This window comes from Salvia splendens, chromosome 12 (assembly GCF_004379255.2).
Source record: "Salvia splendens isolate huo1 chromosome 12, SspV2, whole genome shotgun sequence".
In the NCBI taxonomy this organism is placed as follows: domain Eukaryota; kingdom Viridiplantae; phylum Streptophyta; class Magnoliopsida; order Lamiales; family Lamiaceae; genus Salvia; species Salvia splendens.
The window spans coordinates 6,967,317-6,989,295 of record NC_056043.1 but is presented as its reverse complement, the minus strand read 5'-3'; the positions used below and the strand labels follow the sequence as shown (position 1 = coordinate 6,989,295).

The 21,979-nt window shown below is 39.0% G+C and overlaps 1 protein-coding gene and 2 long non-coding RNA genes across 9 annotated transcripts; 2 read left to right on the top strand and 1 right to left on the bottom strand.

Annotated features, from left to right (window-relative positions):
- The first annotated feature begins 7,542 nt into the window (after positions 1 to 7,542).
- Positions 7,543 to 9,517, top strand: LOC121758946. 2 transcript variants are annotated; one of them, XR_006041586.1, is made up of 2 exons: positions 7,543 to 7,687; positions 8,034 to 9,517. It is a non-coding gene; the product is annotated as an uncharacterized LOC121758946 (long non-coding RNA). The 2 variants fall into 2 exon arrangements; XR_006041585.1 differs by having other exon boundaries at positions 7,927 to 9,517.
- A 3,268-nt stretch (positions 9,518 to 12,785) lies between these two features.
- Positions 12,786 to 15,971, bottom strand: LOC121759496. Of its 6 annotated transcripts, none has more exons than XR_006041675.1 (5): positions 15,955 to 15,971; positions 15,450 to 15,616; positions 14,384 to 15,313; positions 14,043 to 14,268; positions 12,786 to 13,951 (listed from the first exon to the last, which is right to left on the bottom strand). It is a non-coding gene; the product is annotated as an uncharacterized LOC121759496 (long non-coding RNA). The 6 variants fall into 6 exon arrangements; XR_006041673.1 differs by lacking the exon at positions 15,955 to 15,971 and adding an exon at positions 15,795 to 15,918; XR_006041676.1 differs by lacking the exon at positions 15,955 to 15,971 and having other exon boundaries at positions 14,384 to 14,646; positions 15,205 to 15,313; positions 15,450 to 15,760.
- Positions 15,972 to 17,843: 1,872 nt separating this feature from the next.
- LOC121756793 (abscisic acid receptor PYR1-like) lies at positions 17,844 to 19,277 on the top strand. Its single transcript, XM_042152186.1, has one exon. The coding sequence runs from the start codon at positions 17,984 to 17,986 to the stop codon at positions 18,602 to 18,604; it is 621 nt and encodes a 206-aa protein (XP_042008120.1). The 5' UTR covers positions 17,844 to 17,983; the 3' UTR covers positions 18,605 to 19,277.
- Positions 19,278 to 21,979: the final 2,702 nt, after the last annotated feature.

The window sequence follows — 21,979 nt, the reverse complement described above, 5'->3', positions numbered from 1 at the left end:
TATTGGATCGTTTGCGGGATTGGTCCCGTCGAGCAGTCAAATTATCTTTCAACTACGGTTTGAGTGTAGGAGAAAACTTGCTAGAAAAGATAAAGGAACGATAAAAGATAAAGAACGATAAATGATAAACTGAATTGATATTTCTTCAATGATTAATTCAAAAGATAACAAAGACTCCTATTTATAATAGGAATAACCTTACTTAATGATCAAGAAATAGGAAAGATATGCTAAATCAATAATATATGAAATAATAGAGATATGGGGATATTCTGTAGATATACTCGTATCAACTCTCCCACGGTTAAAATCCACCTTGTCCCAAGGTGGAAATCATGAAGCCACGAGGAGAGTTAAAAGCAGAAGCTTTGGGGAGGTATCTCTTCCCAGATCAAACGCACATCGAACAGTTGAGCATCTCCCTCCATCACCACCATAAAAAATCATCAAAGGATGACCATTGTGGTTGCCAAAATTCAATGTTAAAACGGGAAGCTTGTCCACGCGTCCCATAATGCTCAAACACGGCGTGTCCTTACGCGGAGGAATCCACCGTGAATCATAGTCGAAAGATGACGATTGATTATCAAAACTTGTAGCATCAGCGACCTGTAAATCCCCATAGACATAGGCAATTATCTTCAAGCTGGTGTAAGCACCTCCTCTATTACCCAATTGTTTTTTATTTTAATCGCAGCTCATCCTCAAACACCTTCTCCGCACATCTCTTTCGACCTTGAGGTCCATATTTATTGCCTCAAATGCAACCTCGTGCTCATTGATGCACTTTTTATTAGCACTAAAAATACCTGCAAGTATACATGGTAGATTTAGTATAGCTAAAGGTCAGTACAGAGATATCGAACACGGGGAATATAATTGCAACTGGCTATCATATACTAAGCGTCATATACTATCTAGAGAAACAAGAGTTTTGAGTTTTAAACGAAGAAACTAAATAAAAATAAATATAATAAAAGAAACAAAACAAATAAGATAGAATTAGGCAAATAGAGAAATTTCAAGGACAATGATTTCACTAATTCTTTAGTTATTCTAATTAGTTCTACGTTCATCTGACTCAAGTTTTACCACGATTTTTCCATATCATGCATCAATACTCATGTCACAATTATTGTATGAACATATAAGATAAACCAATCAAAGCTATCACCGATCAAAGATTGACAATAATCAAGGTAACGGCCAATTAGTTGAACAAAAGCTCAAGAAAAATCAAGTGGAACGAGTTCTGAACATTAAACATAAAAAGAACTACACAAAATATCAATTACTATCAAGCCTCAAAATTCTATTGTTTAGCAATCCATGGACAGATGAACTAAAACAATAATTAAAGTATGAGACATGAAATAAACAAACAAAACCCAAGGTTGAATCTTGAAGTCTTCATGATCCTCTTGCCTTGCTTTAATCTCCAATAATGGTGGAAGGATTAGGTTATGAGTGGAGAGGGAGGAGCCTTGGAGGCTCCCCTTTTGGGGCTATGGAAGGGTGAATATTATGAATTAGGTTATGGGGTATATATAGACTTGAAAATAATTTAAATTTGCTAAAAAGTTTCCTCCAAGCAATAGCAAATATGGAATTTTCGTGCCCCATAGGTTAAGGAAAAGATTTGGCTTCATAAGGTAATGTCTTCTTTCCTTCTTTGAATTTCCGCCTAAAATTCTATACTTGACAGCTTTGCGTGACTTTGGTAGAACAGACATAACTTTCTTCACAGAACTCCAATTGAGATGATCAAGGTACCAACGCGAAATTCTTTCAAAGATGAAGAGAATGGTATATAAAACGCCCTGACCAGAATTCAGAATCGCTGGAAAAATGAGTTTGAACAGAGGCTGTCGTGCGCGAATAAGCCCAGCGGGCCGCTGGACAGCTCCAGAACTCTCTGGACTCGTTGTAGCGACCGCTGGCATGGGTCCAGTGGGCCGCTGAGTTGTGCTTCAGTTCCAGCTTCCAGATTTGACGTTTTTATGCCCATTTTCAGCTCTATTTTGCACATTTCTCACAAAACACGTCAAAATACCAAAATGGATAAAATATGCAAATAATGGACATGTAATGCAACTTTGACACTCAAAACGGACCAAACAATTGCCTTAAAATAGTGCAAAATCCGAGCGTCTCACTCATCTACAACCTTGTGTTCCTCTACCGTGCTTTGAATCTCCCTTCTCTCTTCACTTTCGTCAATGGAACCATCCTCCTCCCTACTAGGCATGCACAACGGTTCCGAACAGCCGGTTCCGGTTCATGAACCGGCGGTTCTCGGTTCATCATACGCATGAACCGGAACCGGCCCGCCAAGGGTCCCGGCGGTTCCGGTTCCTGTTCAAAAACCGCCGGTTTTTGGCCTGAACCGCCGGTTCCGGTTCATGAACCGGCGGTTCAACCGAAATTAAAAAAAAAATTATTTATAAAAATTGATTTTTATATTTAAAATCAATTTTTACAAACAAATGAATACAAGAAATTCATAATAGCCCATATATATTTGATGGGATTGCGAATTTAAGAAACCATTCTTGGTTGTTTCTCTTTTATAGAGACATCCTTGAATGTTTTATTTTCCACTTTCGATGTGGGACAAACTAATTCTTGGTTGTTTCTCTTTTATAGAGACATCCTTGAATGTTTTATGTTCCACTTTCGATGTGGGACAAAATCATTCTTGGTTGTTTCTCTTTTATAGAGACATCCTTGAATGTTTTATGTTCCACTTTCGATGTGGGAAAAAATCATTCTTGGTTGTTTCTCTTTTATAGAGACATCCTTGTATGTTTTATGTTCCACTTTCGATGTGGGACAAAATCATTCTTGGTTGTTTCTCTTTTATAGAGACATCCTTGAATGTTTTATGTTTCACTTTCGATGTGGGACAAAATCATTCTTGGATGTTTCTCTTTTATAGAGACATCCTTGAATGTTTTATATTTCACTTTTGATGTAGGACAAAATATATTGAAGTATTTTCTTTTATAACTACATGTTTAGAGCATTCATTCATCTTTTTCCAATGTGGGATACAAAACTTTCTTTTGTCTTCTATTTTTCTTCATGTTTTGTATAATATATATATAAACAAAATTATTATTCAAATATATTCTTGATTGATAAAAATAATGAATTATTGAGAAATATGATTTGTATATAGAAAATATTTATTTGTATAATATTATTGGTTAGGTTTATACAATTTGTATAAGAATTATTCTTTTAATGTGTATAATATTATTTATTAGTTAACATATACATAAATTTATAAATATAAGCAAATCATTAATGATAAATAACTAATGAATAATAATTTATGTAATAATAATTGTTATTATTACATAAACTATTATGTCCAATATTAAGTATTGATATTTTATAAACATATACATAAATAACTAATGAAATAGAATAATTTGCTTTGACCATAAATACATAAATTTATTATAGAATAATATTGGACATAATAGTTTATAAATACATAAATAATATTGGACATACCGCATATATACAAAGAAAAAATATATATAGTGATTCCCACTACAGTGATCACAAAAATCCAAATGGTTGATGATCAAAGCAAATTATTCTATTCATAGGAATCGGTTGACCCTTGATTGGAAGATAAAATATCAATACTTAATAGGACATAATAGTTTATATAATAATAACAAATATTATTACATAAACTATTATTCATTAGTTATTTATCATTAATGATTTGCTTATGTTTATAAATTTATGTATATGTTACTAATAAATAATATTATACACATTGACAGAATAATTCTTATACAAATTGTATAAACCTAACAATAATTATTATACAAATAAATATTTTCTATATACAAATCATATTTCTCAATAATTCTATATTTTTATCAATCAAGAATATATTTGAATAATAATTTTGTTTATATATATCATACAAAACATGAAGAAAAAAGTAGAAGACAAAAGAAAGTTTTGTATCCCACATTAGAAAAAGATGAATGAATGCTCTAAACATGTAGTTATAAAAGAAAGTACTTCAACATATTTTGTCCCACATTGAAAGTGGAACATAAAACATTCAAGGATGTCTCTATAAAATAGAAACAACCAAGAATGAGTTTGTCCCACATCGAAAGTGGAACATAAAACATTCAAGAATGTCTCTATAAAATAGAAACAACCAAGAATGAGTTTGTCCCACATCGAAAGTGGAACATAAAACATTCAAGGATGTCTCTATAAAAGAGAAACAACCAAGAATGATTTTGTCTCACATCGAAAGTGGAACATAAAACATTCAAGGATGTCTCTATAAAAGAGAAACAACCAAGAATGAGTTTGTCCCACATCGAAAGTGGAACATAAAACATTCAAGAATGTCTCTATAAAAGAGAAACAACCAAGAATGGTTTCATAAATTCGCAAGCCCATCAAATATATATCGGCTATTACGAATTTCTTGTATTCATTTGTTTGTAAAAATTGATTTTAAATATAAAAATCAATTTTTATAAATAATTTTTTTTAAAAAAAATTCGGTTGAACCGGCGGTTCAAACCGCCGAACCGCCGGTTCACGGTTCACAATTCGCCGACCCTGAACCGGCCCGTGTTAACCGGCAACCCTCAGGACGGTTCAAACCGCCGGTTCCGGTTCCGGTCATGAACCGGCGGGCCCGAACCGGCGGTTAACCACCGGGCCGGTTCGGTTTGTGCATGTCTACTCCCTACTAATATTTCTAGGCAAGCCAATGGTTGGATTTGATCTGTTCCCTCTATCTGAAATAGCAACATCGCGATCTATGGTTTCCTTTGCTTCCGTCTCAAATATAGAGTTCGTTGATGGCACTCTTTCCGGTGCATCACAATGCTCTTTTTTCACCATCTGGCACTCTGAAAAGCATTCAAAATCTCCCGCATTATCATATGAATGCCCAATCTGTGCAACTAAACTCAACGAATTAAAATCTTCTCCTCTTTGGTCTCTCACTTCATGCACTTTCCCACACACATACCTATCAAAACTCCCGTCAAGTTTGGACGAACAAACAAAGTCATCTCCATAAGATCTTTCCTCCTTTGTAACCTAGATCTTCCATTCTCATTGAACTTGGGATAGCCGCAACAGTCAGCGGTGTTGCCGGAGGACCTTGACTCGACGGCCAGTTGATAGGTGGTGGTTGCTCACATGACGTGTATCCTTGTTGTCCCGATGGGTCCCAGCAGGTAGGGCAGTATATAGGCAGCGACGACGACTTATGTAAATCAAATTGTAGAGGGCCGAAGTGATCGCATTGTCCCGGTGGGCCCCAACACGACGACAACTTGATTATTGGCAGCGGTTGGAGGCTTGGGCAATCCAGATGGTAGCTCCACGCATGGTCTTGCTGCCCCGACAGAGTGTAGTAGGGTTCCAGACCACAGGTTAGCGCTGGTTCAAAGCTATAAGGTGGCTGCTCATAGGGCAAGTCTGGTTTGGGAAGCGGGGCAGCGACCGTCGTTCATCAACGCAGGAGGTGACTCGTATCGAAGGATAATAACGAGATATCGTTGAGATGATATTGGATCGTTCACGGGATTGGTCCCGTCAAGCAGCTAAATTATCTTTCAACTAGGGTTTGACTGTAGGAGAAAACTTGCAAGAAAAGATAAAGGAACGATAAAAGATAAAGAACGATAAATGATAAACTGAATTGATATTTCTTCAATGATTAATTCAAAAGATAACAAAGACTCCTATTTATAATAGGAATAACCTTACATAATGATCAAGAAATAGGAAAGATATGCTAAATCAATAATATATGAAATAATAGAGATATGAGGATATTCTGTAGATATACTCGTATCAGGTTAGGGGTGTTGGAGACTAGGGGAAGAAGTCGGCGTCAGAGGTGGAGGTTGGGAGGGCCAGGTCAGCAGCGACGGGTTTGGCGGATGGGGTGAAGGGGGGGAGATGATGTTGGATGTTAGAGGGTAAAAGTGTTGGAGTGAGAGGGTGTGGGAGTTCTTGATCTAGACAACGATGGTGTTGAAAAAATGACACTGAGAGCATTCGAGGGGTAGAAGTGGAGAGCCACGATGAGGATAAAGTCGAGCCATATCATGTTGAAATGGGAGTACTTGTTCATGACGTCAGCAACTTCCACTACACCACGGTCGAATATCTGTGGATTGGGGGCCGTTTCTGGGATGGAGGGGATGGTGATGGTGATGGTGGATGAATAAAGAAATATGTTTAGGACCGAAAAGGTAGAATACATTGTTGAGTTAAAATCGTTAATTCAGTCAAAATTGAGATAACTGGCGTTGACCATCAAATTTTAACGGCGCCGTCCAAAATGGATCAAATCTAGACCATTTTCATTTATTCGAAATGTAATAATTCAAAAGATAATGTTCTTGATCAAATTCATAAAAACGTCATAGATTTAGGATCACAAATGACTTTTGCTCTTGTTTGAAATATACAATGTGGTTTGCACAATTACTCAACAACAAGCAATAGTATCTCGTCTTGCGGTCATGATTGATTGGCAGGCGTTTATAAGCACAAGTGGGCATTTCTTTTCGGCATGCGATTTAAGAAAAAAATTGTGTTAAGCAAGTTAAGTAAAGGAACAATAAAGTAGGAAATGAAAAGAAGGTAGAGAGATGAAGAGAGAAAAAAGTAAGAGATAGTAAAATAAGTGAGAAGAAATATGTTGACTTTTACTAAAAAATGGAAATGACTTCACTGCTATGAAAAGTACCAAAATGATAAAATGACTTCACTATTTTGGAACGGAGGGAAGTACTATTTTACTTCGTTTTTCAGCTTATATTAAATCATGACTCCATGTGGTTAGCATGATTGAAAATATAATTAATTCTAAATTAAATAAATTCCAGCCAGTTATATGCTTTCAGAATCAGCTGAAAGAACAAGGTGCAAATTTGAATTTAAAAACCCCATCGGTGACATGTCGGTGCCAAAATTTATACTTTCAAGAATGGCCGAAAAATAGTTTATTTTAAGCTAACCAACTAGAGAAATGTATTGCACTTTATAGTGTTCCACGATAGGAATACGTTATGTCAAAATAGTTGTGAGATGTTCATATGGCACTCGTAGTATTTTATTTCCTTTCCTATTCTCCAGCTTTTTTAATTTTTGTTAAATTTATGAGTCAAATTGTTCATTAACACACAAAAATTATTAGAGTTAATATAATTTAATTTTATAGTTTAGAATTAATTAACTTTGAGTTAAGCAAAATGATAAAGGATTGACACCTAATAATGCGTAATATTTATTACGAGTACATTCCTGAATAGCTTAAGGGCGTGTTCAGGTTAATTCATATGGGAAGTCCGAAATATAATCTTGTCAAGATTTGGTACTGTTCCAATTAGTTATTTATGGAGTGTTTCTAGCGTTCAAGTTCTCATAGATAAGTCAATAAATGGAATTTTCATTTATTTATTTTCATTTATTTGATGCACCCCACTCTGTATTATGTCCAAATTGCCCTTCTCAAAATTATATCTCGCCCTTGCTGAATTTACTACGCTCCAAAAGGGTGAATTAAATTTCATTTCAATTTGGGGTTCTTCAAAAGACGTGCTCATCTTATTTCTGAAATTGGAGAAGCGGAACGGAACGATGCAATCGGGACATCAACATGGCAAAGGTATGGACGACTCTCTCCATGTTTGGGGGTACGAAAAGGAATGTATTCTTCGCCTTACAATGATTGTGGTTTGTTCGATTCTTGGGTTAAACCCAATTTGTGGGTCATTGAATTTAATTTTTGGTTTCTGTTATCGTTTGCTATGCTTGATGTGTCGTCGGCCGATGATACGTGTATGCTAATTATTATTGCATCAACTGTCATATTTGTGCTAAAATTGTAGTTTGAATGTGATTCAGTTGCTATTTTCATCTCACTTTTATGCGGCCATTTTGATTACGTGGATGTTTGAAGTGAATCTTACTCGGTGGGCATCTAATTCATCTCTGTGGAGGTTCGAATGTAGGTGTTAACAACTCAATGAATCGTCCACCTGGGGAAAGTTCAAATAGCTTTGGTACTGACGGTATGTTTAACACATCTTTACAAGATGAGTGATGATTGTTGCAACGCTTCTTTGGATTGTTCAATCTTTTGTAATTAAATTCTGTTTGGGATGATGCATTTTTTGTTCCAATTGTCACTGAGTTGGGGAGAAATAAATTTCGCAAGGGGGAAAGATCGCGACGGATGTGGACTCCTAAGGAGGAGGACATACTAGCCCCGACACTACTAGAATTCACTGCAACAGGCTGGAAATCAGACAACGGATTCAGGGCGGGTTACCTAAGTAAGATAGAGGATAGTCTCCATACAGAATTCCCCAATACGGACTTGAAGGGCACACCGCACATAAACTCAAAAATCTCAGCATGGAAGAAGAGTTATACCAGTCTACGATTGATTTTGGGTCGAAGTGGGGTATGGTTCAACAATCACGGTTATTACCAGATTGATTGCAATGGCGACCAATGGGACCAGATAGTACATGTATGATTCAGTTGCTATTCTTCACGTCGTCAATTTTACTAACCAATTCGACAACAACGTAGGCATACAAAGATGCCAAATTTATGCGAAACAAGTCGTGGCCATTATGGAAGACATGGAAGTCTATATTTGGCAAAGATCGCACATCTGGGGAGGTGTTGAGCAGTTACAAACAGTTGTAGTTCGTTTGCGTGCACAGGTATCCGGATGCAGTCAAGTTAACAAAAATGACTACCACCCATCCTTTGAAGATTTCATCCCAGAACCATACACACCGGTGGCAGACACCAATGAAGCAAACGAGAATAGCTCTGGCACTACAGGGTAAGCAGACGTCTACTACCAAAACTTCTGAAGGTAAGGGAAAAAAGAGGTCCCGCGACTCTGAGCTTATGAATTTCCTTGGCAACCTCCACGCTGAAACAAACTCCCGTCTTGAGATGATTTCGACCCGCATTGGATATGAGTTTGACATGGGTAAAGCATGGCAGGAAATCATTGACAAGCTCCACTGTTGAGGGACTTACCTTGGCTCAACGTTATAAGTTGTGCAATATTTTAGGTGACAAGCATCAGCGTCTTGAAGTTTTTATTGGCATGCTACCCAATGCTCGTCTCGGTTATCTTTTGTGCCTTAATGATGACGAACAAAAGGTTGGGTGCCTGAATCACATACTTTTATTTTGGCTTTGAAACGCTACCACTGTTTTATATATATTCATAGTGGAGTGTGATTTTCACAGGCACACTGCTGGTATTTTTGGGTATGTATTAACCTTAATTTCAGTGTTAGTGCACGGACAACTTAGTTTTTGTGTATGTATTAACCTTATTTCCAGTGCTAGTGCCTGGATAACTTAGTTTTTGTGTATGTATCCACTTTTTATTTCCAGTGCTACTGCACTGATAACTTAATGTGTGTGGATCAGACTATGAACCTCGATCTTGTTTTTTTTTGTATTTGATTAGATTGCAAATTTTGTCAATCTCCAAAAATGGATATTGCAGTGCCTTGTGTTGAGAAATGGCAGCAACGGAGACATCCTTGATCCAATAAGAAGTATTGGCTTGTTAAACAAAGGAGATGAAAGTTTAATTCACAACACAGTTTAATTAAGGAGCTAACAACAACACCCTACCATACACAAACAAACATCGAGGTCCAATGACTACAATGGTGTCCATTCGTGAAGTGTGTTAAAATAAAACTACAAAAACTACAACAATACCATAATATAGTACCCTACCGTGCAGCAAGTAATGAAACTTAGAACCACATCATAACATCACACATCATAGACACCATTATAACATACCTAAATATATCGAAACACACAAAACGGAAGCCCTTGCACACTTTGAACTACCAAAACCATTGTTTCACGGATCATAACAGAAGGACTTCACCCACCCAACTTGTGGGAGCTCATGGCCATTTAACATTATGAGACCACCACTTCATCGGTGAGTTTGACCCCCAGGAACTTACAAAAGGTAACTTCAAGGTTTAAGGACCGGAGACTTTGTGAGATGGTCCGGGTGGTTTGGGAAGCATCCTTCCCTTCTCCTCCCGATATCGCATATACCCGTCCGACCCTAGGTCTATGAACCTATCTCCATCCTCGGTAGTGGACTCGCGATCATTGGGCTCTGCGTCTTCGTCGAACAACTTTCGGTGAACTTTTGGCCCAGGGAACACGACCGGAGAGTTAACCTCTTCTTCTCCTTCGATGACATCGTTGATTTTGATCGAATCAGAATGTACCTCTTTGGTGTTGTCAGACATGACGACCACCGTTGTCTGTCCCTTAACCTTCACGTCGTCTAATCCAAACACACATGCGAGGCGTGCGTAAATGGGTTCTTCCTGATAGAAATACCACTCGCGAAGGCGTTCATCTACATTCAACAATATGTTACAGCTTTGGGGATTAGGTGATTTTGTATACAGACTTGACAAGTGCAAAAGAAACAATACCTTCAACATCTTCTCCCATGAATCAGCCGGTGCCACGACAGCTTTCGTTGGTGCGTCCAGGTACGCACCTCAGATGCGGAGGACAATTTTGAACGTGTAGTATGTTAGGGTTTTGTATACTAGAAATCACCTTTCGAGTGATTGGATACTGTAAAACTCTAATGGTTATTTTCCAATAAATGCAACAGATTATTTTTGTCATAATGTTGTTATGTTTTACATTTAATGGTTGTTTATTACATATTTAAATGTATGAGCAAACGTAACAAAGTCTAAGTCTTTGTTTTAGTAGACCGGTTGTGGGCGTCGTCCAATTTAAGGTAACACGGTTAGTTCTAAACAAAGAAAAATAAGAATTTCACAACCTAGATAGGCCTAGACTACCTATCCCGAAAGGTTGCAATGTCAGTCCGATTATTTCTAAACCTTATTGAAATAAGATGACGTTGGTGTGGTATAGCACTGAATGAATCTAACAGCAAGACGAGTCTTTATGCTATCTACTGAAAGACGAGGTCTTGAAAATTAATTTCTTAATCAATGTACGTTAGCATTGAGCATACGATATTGAGGATCCACTACTTTGACTTACCAAAGGTGCGGGTTTTTCGTAACTCAACGATCCAGGTATATTGGGTAGTGGTGATCATTATCTAGAGGTGCTAGGATTGCTATTATGTTGAAACGTGCGCGAGGAGAGTCTCGTTTGATAACATCCACAAGAGGAGCTCGAAACGAGGTTTTATTATTCGGAATCTAGCTAGTTGGAGTTTGATTACTCTATGAATAATAAATAAGAGTTTCTTGCTAAGTCCACTCTTGGAATTCGAAATATGTTAATTAATTAAGTCTATAGCAGACATTAATTAATTAATGGATGTTTCCATCTTAAGCGCGGGAAATGAATCAAATGCAATTAAAGGAAACCCGGAATACTTGTAATTTCGGATTTGGAAGGCAGTGCAATATTACTTCTGTAGTGGCTGCTCGTAATATTCCAATATAAGCTTATATTAAATTGTGGGTTCAATTTAATTAGTAAAAAGCTAATTGGGTGAGGCATGTTCCAAATTCTTCCTTAGATCCCTGACTGGGCCCAATATGTGACTTATATAAAAAGGAGAATAAAGGAGACAGAAAATATAACAAATTACTATCAAAATTTTCGTCCCCCTCTAAAGAGAGAGCTCGAAATTTGTGCCTCCTCTGTGAGCTGAGTTCTGTCTTCCATTATTCGAGTCCTAGTACGTTGGTGAGATTTGCCCACACAAATATCAGCGTATAGTCCGGGACACCAGTCAGAAGATCCGAGGTCTTGTATTGAAGATCTTCACGTGGAGACGGAGCAAGCCATCATCGATTCTTGATTGAATCAACAAGGTAAATTGGCTAATTCCGTAGTAAGCATGTTTTAGGGATTTTATGTGCTAAAGCATGTTTTAATTCAAGTTATGAGCATGATACATGTGATAATTACGTGAATAGATTTTGTCTAAATAATCTGTTAAATAGATCAAATTCATGTGATCCGTTTTGAACGCACGCTTCCGCTGCCAGCCCCTTCATAGTACTGCTTCCGCAAAAGGTCCACCCGATCCTTAAGCTCAAGCTCGGAGAATATGACGCATGCTTTGTCCTTTATCTACTCCGCGTCCGTAGGTAGGAACCACGAAGGGACGGCGGACTTCGGCCATTGCGTCTCTCCCTTAAACATGATGAGGCAGTCCACCAATACACCGTCACATGCCGCAGACCATTTTCCTTTGTAGAAGAAATCTGATTGAGGTGGGATGCTCATCTTTGTGTTTAGCGTTGGTGTGAATCGTGCTCAAGTGTATGAAATTAGCTAAAAAACTTTTGTATTTAAAAAGGATGCATGTGATTAATATTGATTGACATTTATCTACCCTTTCCAGCTTTGCATCGCCATACCCTTTATTAATAAGGAGGATCGCGTCACCTGCAACCAATAGTCATTGAGATTTCCCCCGACTAATGGAGTTTATTTGGTCTAGATTCACTTCAATGAAATTTCAAATCAAGTAAATAAATGAGTGTGTGAGATAATGCAAGTGCTGCTCTGAGTGGTTAATAGACTTTGGGAATTTAATCAAAAAAATTATGCAAACATATATTAACAAATGAAATGAATTCACTCACATATATAGATTTCAATTATAATAACTACTACAACATATATAGATTCCAATTACAATAACTACTACAACATTATTTAATGCAGCTCCAATAAATATAAAATAATAATATTATATATTCTATATTATTATATACCAAAATAGTTGAGGCACCACAAATGATGTTCATACAAAATAGTTATATATGTAGATTCCAACACACTGATCACATCGGTTGTGATCATACAACTACCACATTTTAGATAATTTTCCCAATCAACATCTCAACCATGAATAACAACAGTCCAGTAAACAAAATCAACACATTCGTCTTCCACTCCAACATGCGTATGGTGTAGACTTCCAGTCCAGTAATGAGGGCGCTGGTTTTCGGCTCAGACCTTGAATCTGTTCCAGGTACATCTTGAGCTTGTTTACCTCTTTCAGTCTGGAGATTGCAGGTTTGAAACATAGTGTCTGAGGCCACCTCGTCATACCACTTAAAAGACCCCGGATGCTTCCCGTTCACTGAACACTTCAAGTAATATCGTCCAGCATTCTGGGCTGACTTCCCAGCACACCTAAGTACCATCCTCCCTCAACCGCAAACACATTCCAGCGTTTCTCCTTTGGGATTCATCGTGCTGTAAAAAAGTCAGATAGAACCATATATCTAGATCATCATCAATAATTAATTTAAGCTAATGAGTAGGGGTTCATAGAGCAGCAAATGACATAATCACTAAATTATATAGTGCCTAGGGATACAAATAGATCATTTAAAAATAGTTTAACAAGTCATCCAAGTCACTTGTTTTGAAACAAGTTATTCATCTGTTATTCCACATGCTGAGTGCTACACTATCTCGGAACTGGGTCCATTCTGAAGACGGCTCGATATATTCAACATACTCCCCGCCGATGTTGTCTTCCTCTGTGTTCGCGGCAACGTTGTTTGTGTCTAGTTCAAGTTCTACCGGATCCACCTCCATTTCACGTCGGATGAAATTGTGGAACAAAAAACAAGCCATGATTAGGCAGATTTGTGTCGGTAAAGGATAAAGGAAGCGCTCCTTATAATTCCCCACCGAATTTTTAAGACTCCAAAGGCACGTTCGATCACATTTCGTGCCTTGGTATGCCGCCTGTTGAATATTTCCTTCGTGTTTTGGGGAGTCTCAGTGCCGGGACCCCACTCTTTCAGATGATAGCGTACTCCCTTATATGGCGTTAGGAATCCATTGCAATTCGCGTAAGCATTATCGCAAAGGTAATAGCAACCTACAAAACATAAAGTGGAAAGGACTTGAAGTTACAGATTGTGGTTAGGTAAACTGAATTCATCCAAGAATGACTTGAATGGAAGTGCTACCTTGAGGTACTTTAAGCCCACCGGGATGTGAAACTGCATCCCTCAGAACACGAGAGTCGTCTGCGGAGCCTTCCCAACCTGGGAGCAAGTACACAAACTGCATTTGACGATCACACACAGCAAGAACATTAGTTGCTATTTGACCCTTCCTTGTTCTATACCGTGGTTTGTCACCGTTGCGGACTAAGACATTAATATGGGTGCCGTCAAGGGCAGTGAGACAGCCCTGAGTTTAAAAAAATAAAACACAGTTAGACATTAACAAATAAGCCGGTGGTACGTCATGGTTATATCACCCAATTGGAAATTGTACGCAAAATAAACACTTGTCATTGTAATACCTTAAACCACTTCCAGCGATTGTCGGTGCAATCTTCTGGAACAGGTACTGGCTTGAAAGAAGTACAGAATACAGGCTAAGTACAGCAGCAAGAACCTTGTGGACATAATACGATACAGTTCCACCCGAACGCCAAAAAGTAGTCCCAACAACTCGATTCTTTTTATGGTGTGCCAATGCAGACAAAAATATAGCGGTCTGCTCCTCGACACCGAGGCATTTTCCTACGGTCAGGCCCCCCTCTGAGAAAGTAAACGACACAACCTACCAAACGTGTTACGGTCCATGCGTAGATTGGATACACATGCATAATTTTTCAAGTGCAAAAGTCTATCTAAATACTTCAGTTGGGTAGGGATCCAGTTAGAACGCTGTGTCGCCGAGCATCCTCAACAATTTGGTGCCTTTCATGTCTAGGCCGGGCACCGATGTAACGATGTAACAATCCTGTGGTTTCTGTACGATAGAGGAGTATAATGTCCTCGAGCAACAAACATAGTCGCATATATTTGGTGGACAAAGGACTCGTCGACATCGAACGAGTAAGCAACTGGCCTTATATAAAAACAAAGTACATGCAAATTGTATAATTTCAACACAACAACAAAATACTCTTCCACCCATATATAAAAACTCGTTGGCAGTGGATTGTGGGCTGAATACAAACTGTAATTTCAGATCTACCCAAAGTGGGGTCATGTAGTATCCCAATTAGACATCACAAGTGCATATATGATATGCAAGAAAATGATAATAACCGAGAAATCAACGCGGTGGCATCAATTTTTATACAAGTAATGAAATTTAAAAAATAATTTGTACCTGGGTACCAAGGGATGAGTAAGTAGCAGCAATGATGTGATCGAGGCCAGCACTTTGTAAACTTTCCTGAACGGCTGCGAGTGAGATCTATTTCACATGTCGAGAAACACTAAAAAATTGTGGGAAGTGTTAAAACAGAATTCGACCAAATTATATTTCAAAGGAATAGCTAAAAGAAATCATATTTTCAAAGGAATAGTTAAAAGAATTCATATTTTCCGTTAGGTGACCAAGGCCTTACTTACACAACTAATCAGAGGGGAACAATGGCCGTCAGCGCCACTCGGTAAACCTGTGACGTCGGGGGAAAGCAAAACTTCGACAACTTTGAATTTCACTGGACCAATTTTTTCCGCTGTTGAATGAGGCGAATCGGAGATCTAGGGTTGGCGTGCCATTGTTTTGAAAGCACCTGCAAATGAGGAGGAGTTGTATCAATTTTGGGGGTGATTTGAAAATAACAGGGGCAAAAGTGTAATCTTCAGTACAAATCTGGATCCGAAATCCAAGACAAGAAATAAAAAGCAGCTTATTCGGCTGTTTTGAATTAGGCGCATTCTTCACTTAAACAGTGCGGGCCCATATATTACCAGCGGCTTCACAAAAATTAATGGGGTAACTTGAACAACCACCAACTCAAAGAATTACACCCATATCTGCTCATATCTACACATCTATTGTAACTTGAACACGCCCTAAATGCCTAATCATTTTATGCAAGGAGAATTTTTACATTAAATGAATTCATACCACAATTATTTAAGGAGATTAGCTGTCTATCACCACAACGTGTCCCATAAGTTATATTCAACCTATTTAGAAAGCAAATTATGATTGGTCTAAAACATACTTGAGTGCATGAGTTATCTTTTAAGACTTATATTCAACCTATTTAGAAAGCAAATTATGATTGGTCTAAAACATACTTGAGTGCATGAGTTATCTTTTAAGACTTAACCTATTTAGAAAGCAAATTATGATTGGTCTAAAAAATACTTGAGTGCATGAGTTATCTTTTAAGACTTAACCGAGTGATGTGAAAGTAGTGAGTTTGTGTGCTTACATTTATAACTAAACTTATACCTTCTAAGAGCATCTCCAATGGTAATAGGCCAGCCATAGGCTCCTCCTGCCACATCATCAGCACTAAAAACTCCTCCTGCCACATCATCAGGACAAGCAACTGGACAAACAATAGGCTAGCCACAATAAACAAATTATAAAAAACAAATAATTAACAATCACACAAAATACGAAATTAAATTTACGACACAGATACGGGAAAATTCAATAATAATATTTATATTTAAAAAAGTACATTAATTAAAAAAATTACATTAATTAAAAAAAATCTAACGACGTGCAGTCCTCCGCGCCCACAACTCTTCAATTAAATCCTTTTGGAGTCGAATATGAGCATCCACTTGGCACATGTCGGCATGTGCCTTGAGGCGGCCGACTTCATCGTGAGGTACCCCCCCTTCGTACGTTGGAAGCGGCCACGCCGTGGCTTTGGCCGGCTTCATTAGCATCGTCACTGGCCCAACTAGTCAGTTGTACACCTTCATCTTCGACAATCATGTTGTGCAGGATAATACGGGCGTACATTATATCAGCAATGCAGTCGACATGCCACAAACGCGTTGGACCCCTAATTGCTACCCATCGAGACTGGAGCACACCAAATGCGCGCTCCACGTCCTTGCGCGCCGACTCCTGCCGTTCCGCAAAGTAGGTCTTCCTCTCATCTGATGCGCATCTGATCGTCTTCACAAAGACGGGCCACCTAGGGTATATCCCATCCGCCAAGTAGTAGCCCATATCATGCTGGTTCCAATTGGCGATAAAATTGATGGCCGGACCGACGAGTTGAGGACGTTGAGGTCGTTGTTCGACCCGGCTACCCCAAAATATGCATGCCAAATCCACAGCCGGTAATCAGCTACGGCCTCGAGGATCATCGTGGGATTCTTTCCCTTGTAGCCGGTCGTGTAGAACCCTTTCCAGGCAGCGGGGCAGTTCTTCCACTCCCAATGCATACAATCTATGCTGCCCAACATCCCGGGGAACCCATGCTTCGTTCATTTGCCGTTCGTACTCCTCAGCATCACCACCACTACTACCACCCGCGTTACTCATTTCACGTTGTTGCTCTTGTACAAAAATTAAGATGGAGAGAAAACTCGTTAAAACAAGTGGTGCGAATGAAAATGACGTGCAAATCGCGTATATATAGTGTTTCGAAAAATTAAAAAAAATTGAGCTGGCCGATCGGGAGCTTGCAATGGTGGCCAGCCGACCGGCGAGCGCCCGAAAATCGGCGTCAGGTCGTCGATTTTTTTAAGCCGAAATGGCCCTCGCCGGTTCCAATGGTTCGGCGAGCGGACCGGCCAGCGCCGGGAATCGGCTAGCCTGTCCGCTCGCCGCCATTGGAGATGCTCTAAATAACATCTCACGCTCCACCTTCATAATATAATTAAATACTCAAAGTATTGAATTTAAGATTTTGCATGAAAAAGAAATGACAAAATATAAAAACAATGTGATGCCTTACCCAAAAAAGATTGTCAAAAGTAGTTTGAGTATTATTGTGCTCCCATACACTGACCCTCCATTATTCACCATATTCTTATTCCCATTCTACCCTCAACCTCCCACCATTAATTATATGGAGTACATAAACTTTAGAAAATTGAAAAAAAATTAGCACTTCTCAAATTCAACTCTATTTTCAGATTAATTAACAAATCTCTCTCTCTCTCCAGTCTCCCCCAATTCCATGGAGCCAATCGAAGATGCGATTCCAACAACGGAACAGCCAGCATCAGAATCAACTGTGGAATCGCACCACGTAGCAGTTCCTCCGGGACTGACACCGGAGGAGTTCGAGGATCTCAAACCCGCGGTGGCGGAATTCCACAATTACAGGGTCAACGCCGGCCAATGCTCCTCCATACTTGCGCAGCGCGTCCACGCGCCTCCGCAGGACGTCTGGTCCATCGTCCGCCGCTTCGACAAGCCGCAGACGTACAAGCACTTCATCAAGAGCTGCAGCGTGCGGGAGGGCTTCACCGTGCGCGTCGGCGAGCTGCGCGACGTCGCCGTCATATCGGGGCTGCCGGCGGCCACCAGCACCGAGCGCCTCGATATCCTCGACGACGAACGGCGCGTGACCGGATTCAGCATCATCGGCGGGGACCACCGCCTCAGGAACTACCGCTCGGTGACGTCCGTGCACGAGCTTCCCGGTGGAAACTCCACCATCGTGCTGGAGTCGTACGCGGTGGACGTGCCGGAGGGGAACACGGAGGAGGACACGCGCCTCTTCGCCGACACGGTCGTGAAGCTCAACCTCCAGAAGCTCGCATCCGTCGCCGAAGCTAGGGCTACAATCGATTGAAATTACAGGTAATTAATTAATTCCTATTTTCTGTCGCTAAGTCGTGTGATATGCACGCCTGCAGTAGCTATCAACGATCGATCTGCTCACAATTTCTGCGATTCGAAATCTGGAAATAAGATTCGAAGAAAAAGGACTTAATATTGGGGTTTTTTGAGTTTTGTTTGGAACTAGTTTATCTCTTTCTTTTGTTCATTGATTGCTGTGTGAAATTTGATTTTTGGTGGATATTGATCAATAATTGGCGCTTCAAAACCTACTTTCTTCCAAAGGGGAAAAACAACATTTGTAATTATAATATTGGCGATTGGAGCAAATGAAATTGGAGAATTTGAGGCTGTCGACATCCATCAATGTTTGCATCAATTTATTCTTATTCGATTGGTAAATGTGGTAGCTAAATAATTTTGCATAGGGAATTCAAATACACTCTATATTGGAAATTTCCGTAACCTCAATTAATACTCCATAAAATTACTGTGCATTGTTAAATTGGTACATGAGCATCAATTGTGCAATTCTTCCTTGTTATGAGTTTGGATATGACAACATTCACAGAATAGTTACTAAGTGAGATCTAGTCGCTGTCGAAATATTATCCTTTTATGTGGCACAGCTTGTGTAAATATTTTATGTTTTACTAGTAATATTTATGGATCTAGTTTTAAAGTTATTATCTTTGCATCATTTTGTTCACTATTTTTTCGTGAGCAGTCTATTTTGCCATTTTCAATTCCATTCATTAAAATATTATAATGGGTATTGATGTGATGATATATTTTTCTATAAAAGATAGTGATAAAATAATTCATATTCTGCAACAAAAGAAAATGCATATATGCTTAAAAATGTTATTGGAAAGGTATCTGTTGAATATATGCGGTTTCATTTAGGGAGACTCTGTTTTGGACTTTTGGGTAAATGATCCAAGCACTCTGTTCTGGAATTTACAAGAAAAAAAAGCTGAAAATGTATAGTGGTGGACACTGGACTGGACTGGACTTCTTTTTTCTTTTGTTTTTCTCTTTTTCTGGAAACTATATTCAGTATAGAATGGTCAAGAAAGCTCTTTCAGCTGCAAGAAGTCACAGAGCAATACAAAGAAAGGTTTATATGGGCATCCACAATGCTACCTAAAAAACAACTTTATTTCAGCTGCAATTTCAGTTGTCACTATAATATTTTTCATTTTAATTTCAGCTGCAATTTTAGTTGTCACGTTAATAATTTTCATTTCAATCACTACAATTGCAATGTGATCAATCCTATTTAAGCCATAAATTAATTTGAGAATTATTATTTTAAAAAAAGAAAAGTTACTTCATATAACTTTAAAATGAAAAACTTGAAATAATTTGAAGTAAAAAATTACAATTAAAAGAACATAATTTCAAAACTAAAATTTAAGTAAGCCCCTAGGTTATTTTCAAGCTCCACAGTCATCTTTCCAAGGTGGAGACGCTCGGCCTCGTGCAATGTCGAAGGGTCCATAAAAATGGATGACTTGTACGTCAGAAACATCGCTTTCCCAAAAAAATTCACTTGCAGGGGGAGGTGCATTCCACCCTTGCCATTCCTCTTGTTGTTTTATGGCCCATGGGACGAAAGTCGGAAGGCATTCGTGTGCTAAAACTCTCACCCAAAGGAGTGTTGATGCCAAATGTCTCGTCTTGTATGTCTCCGAAGAATTGATCTTTCATTTCTTGGGACCGCCTAAATAACCACCTGAAAACTTTGGGTGGTTCCAAACAATGTCACAGTTGCCCCGGCCAATTCGATGCAAGTCGTTGAATTGTTGGGATCCCACCCTACTGCTTATGCGTAGGCCATGAAAATTGTCTGAGCACTTGAATCCATTTCTGATAATTTGTAGAAAGATAAAAAGAGAGAGTGTAATAAGAAGAGTGAGTGAATGTGAAAAAAGAGTAGGAAATGAGTGTATGTAGCCTGACGGCAGGCCCGGGCTTTCAGCTGGATAGGGGACCGATCGGCATAAAGCCTTGCCGATTTCCGCATTGCAATGAAATCGTGGCCAGGCAGCTTTGTGGATGCCATAAGCATCAAGAAAAAGGGATTGGTTGATCTACAAATCCAATGCAAGGAAAAATTGTCAAATGTTATAGTAGTAGGCTAGTAGCAAATATGTAGAATGCAAGTGGCCATGTATTCTTTGCAAAAAGACTTGAGTTTGCTGTTGAAATGCAGTGCTACTTCAACTTCACCTCTTTCCCGTCAATGTTAAAATACCTCATTGCTAAAAGATTTCATATTTTGCACTCTTGCCATAGATATAGTTTCTTATTGGAAAATGAAAAAAATTAGATACATGCGTAGCTTGTGTAATTGGTTAGAATTTAAATCTCTAATTTTAGATCTTTTTATTTTCACCTTGTGTGCATCTAGTAGGGAATAGTTGCTTCAAAACGAAATCTGCCTACATACATCTATTCCATAACATTTTGAAATTCTTTTTGATATACAAGTTGATTATCTTGATTAAATCCAATAGATTTAAAATTTATTTTTCTCCTAGTTGAAAATTTCCTCACATGATCCGCGCGGTCGCTTGTTCAAATTTGAACTAAAAGAGAGTCAAATATCTAAGGCCATCCACGACGCTTTCACTATACCGTCCCTTAAAACATTATTTGCGGGCCTCACTGTACTTTTTTACTCAATCCCTTAACTAAGGGACGAAACCTGCAACCCCACGTCCCTTAACCGTCCCTTAAATTACTATTCATTCAATTTCATTTTTTTATTTTTTTCCAACAAATTCAATTAATAAAAAACACATTTCATTAACAATAAAATAACATTACAACATGAAATAAAAATACAACTTAAAATTTAAAAAATTAAAAAACATACAATTAAAATCATAAAAAAATAAACGTGGCATAATTTAAATTCAATTTTATAGAAAATAAAAACACTACTCCGCCGGCGAATCATCTCCCGAAGGCGGTGGAGGTGCTAGGCGGAAGGCCAAGTTGTGCTGCCATAAAGACAATTCCGTTCCACCAGGCATGGTACTGGGCGGGCGTAAAGCAGGAAGTGTCCGCCATTGTGGCGGTCATGTACATGGCCATAAGGGAGTTCGAGCCTCCCCCTCCCCCGAGCCCGCCTGGCTTGATTCGCCTCGGCCCTTCCTCGCTCTAGCCGCCTTCGCCGCCTTGGTCCCTTGCGGCCGACAGCGCCCAGGGGAGGATCCCCCGGCATCGCCGGCCGTGCCCTCAACCTCCTGCGAGGCACCCTCTTGTGCGCCATTGCCCTCACCGGCGTCACCAGACGAGTATTGGCCACTCGCCGTGTGCTTCATGCGCTTGGAGGTTGAGCCCGAGCTGGAGCGGACACGCCGGCCCACCTTTCCTC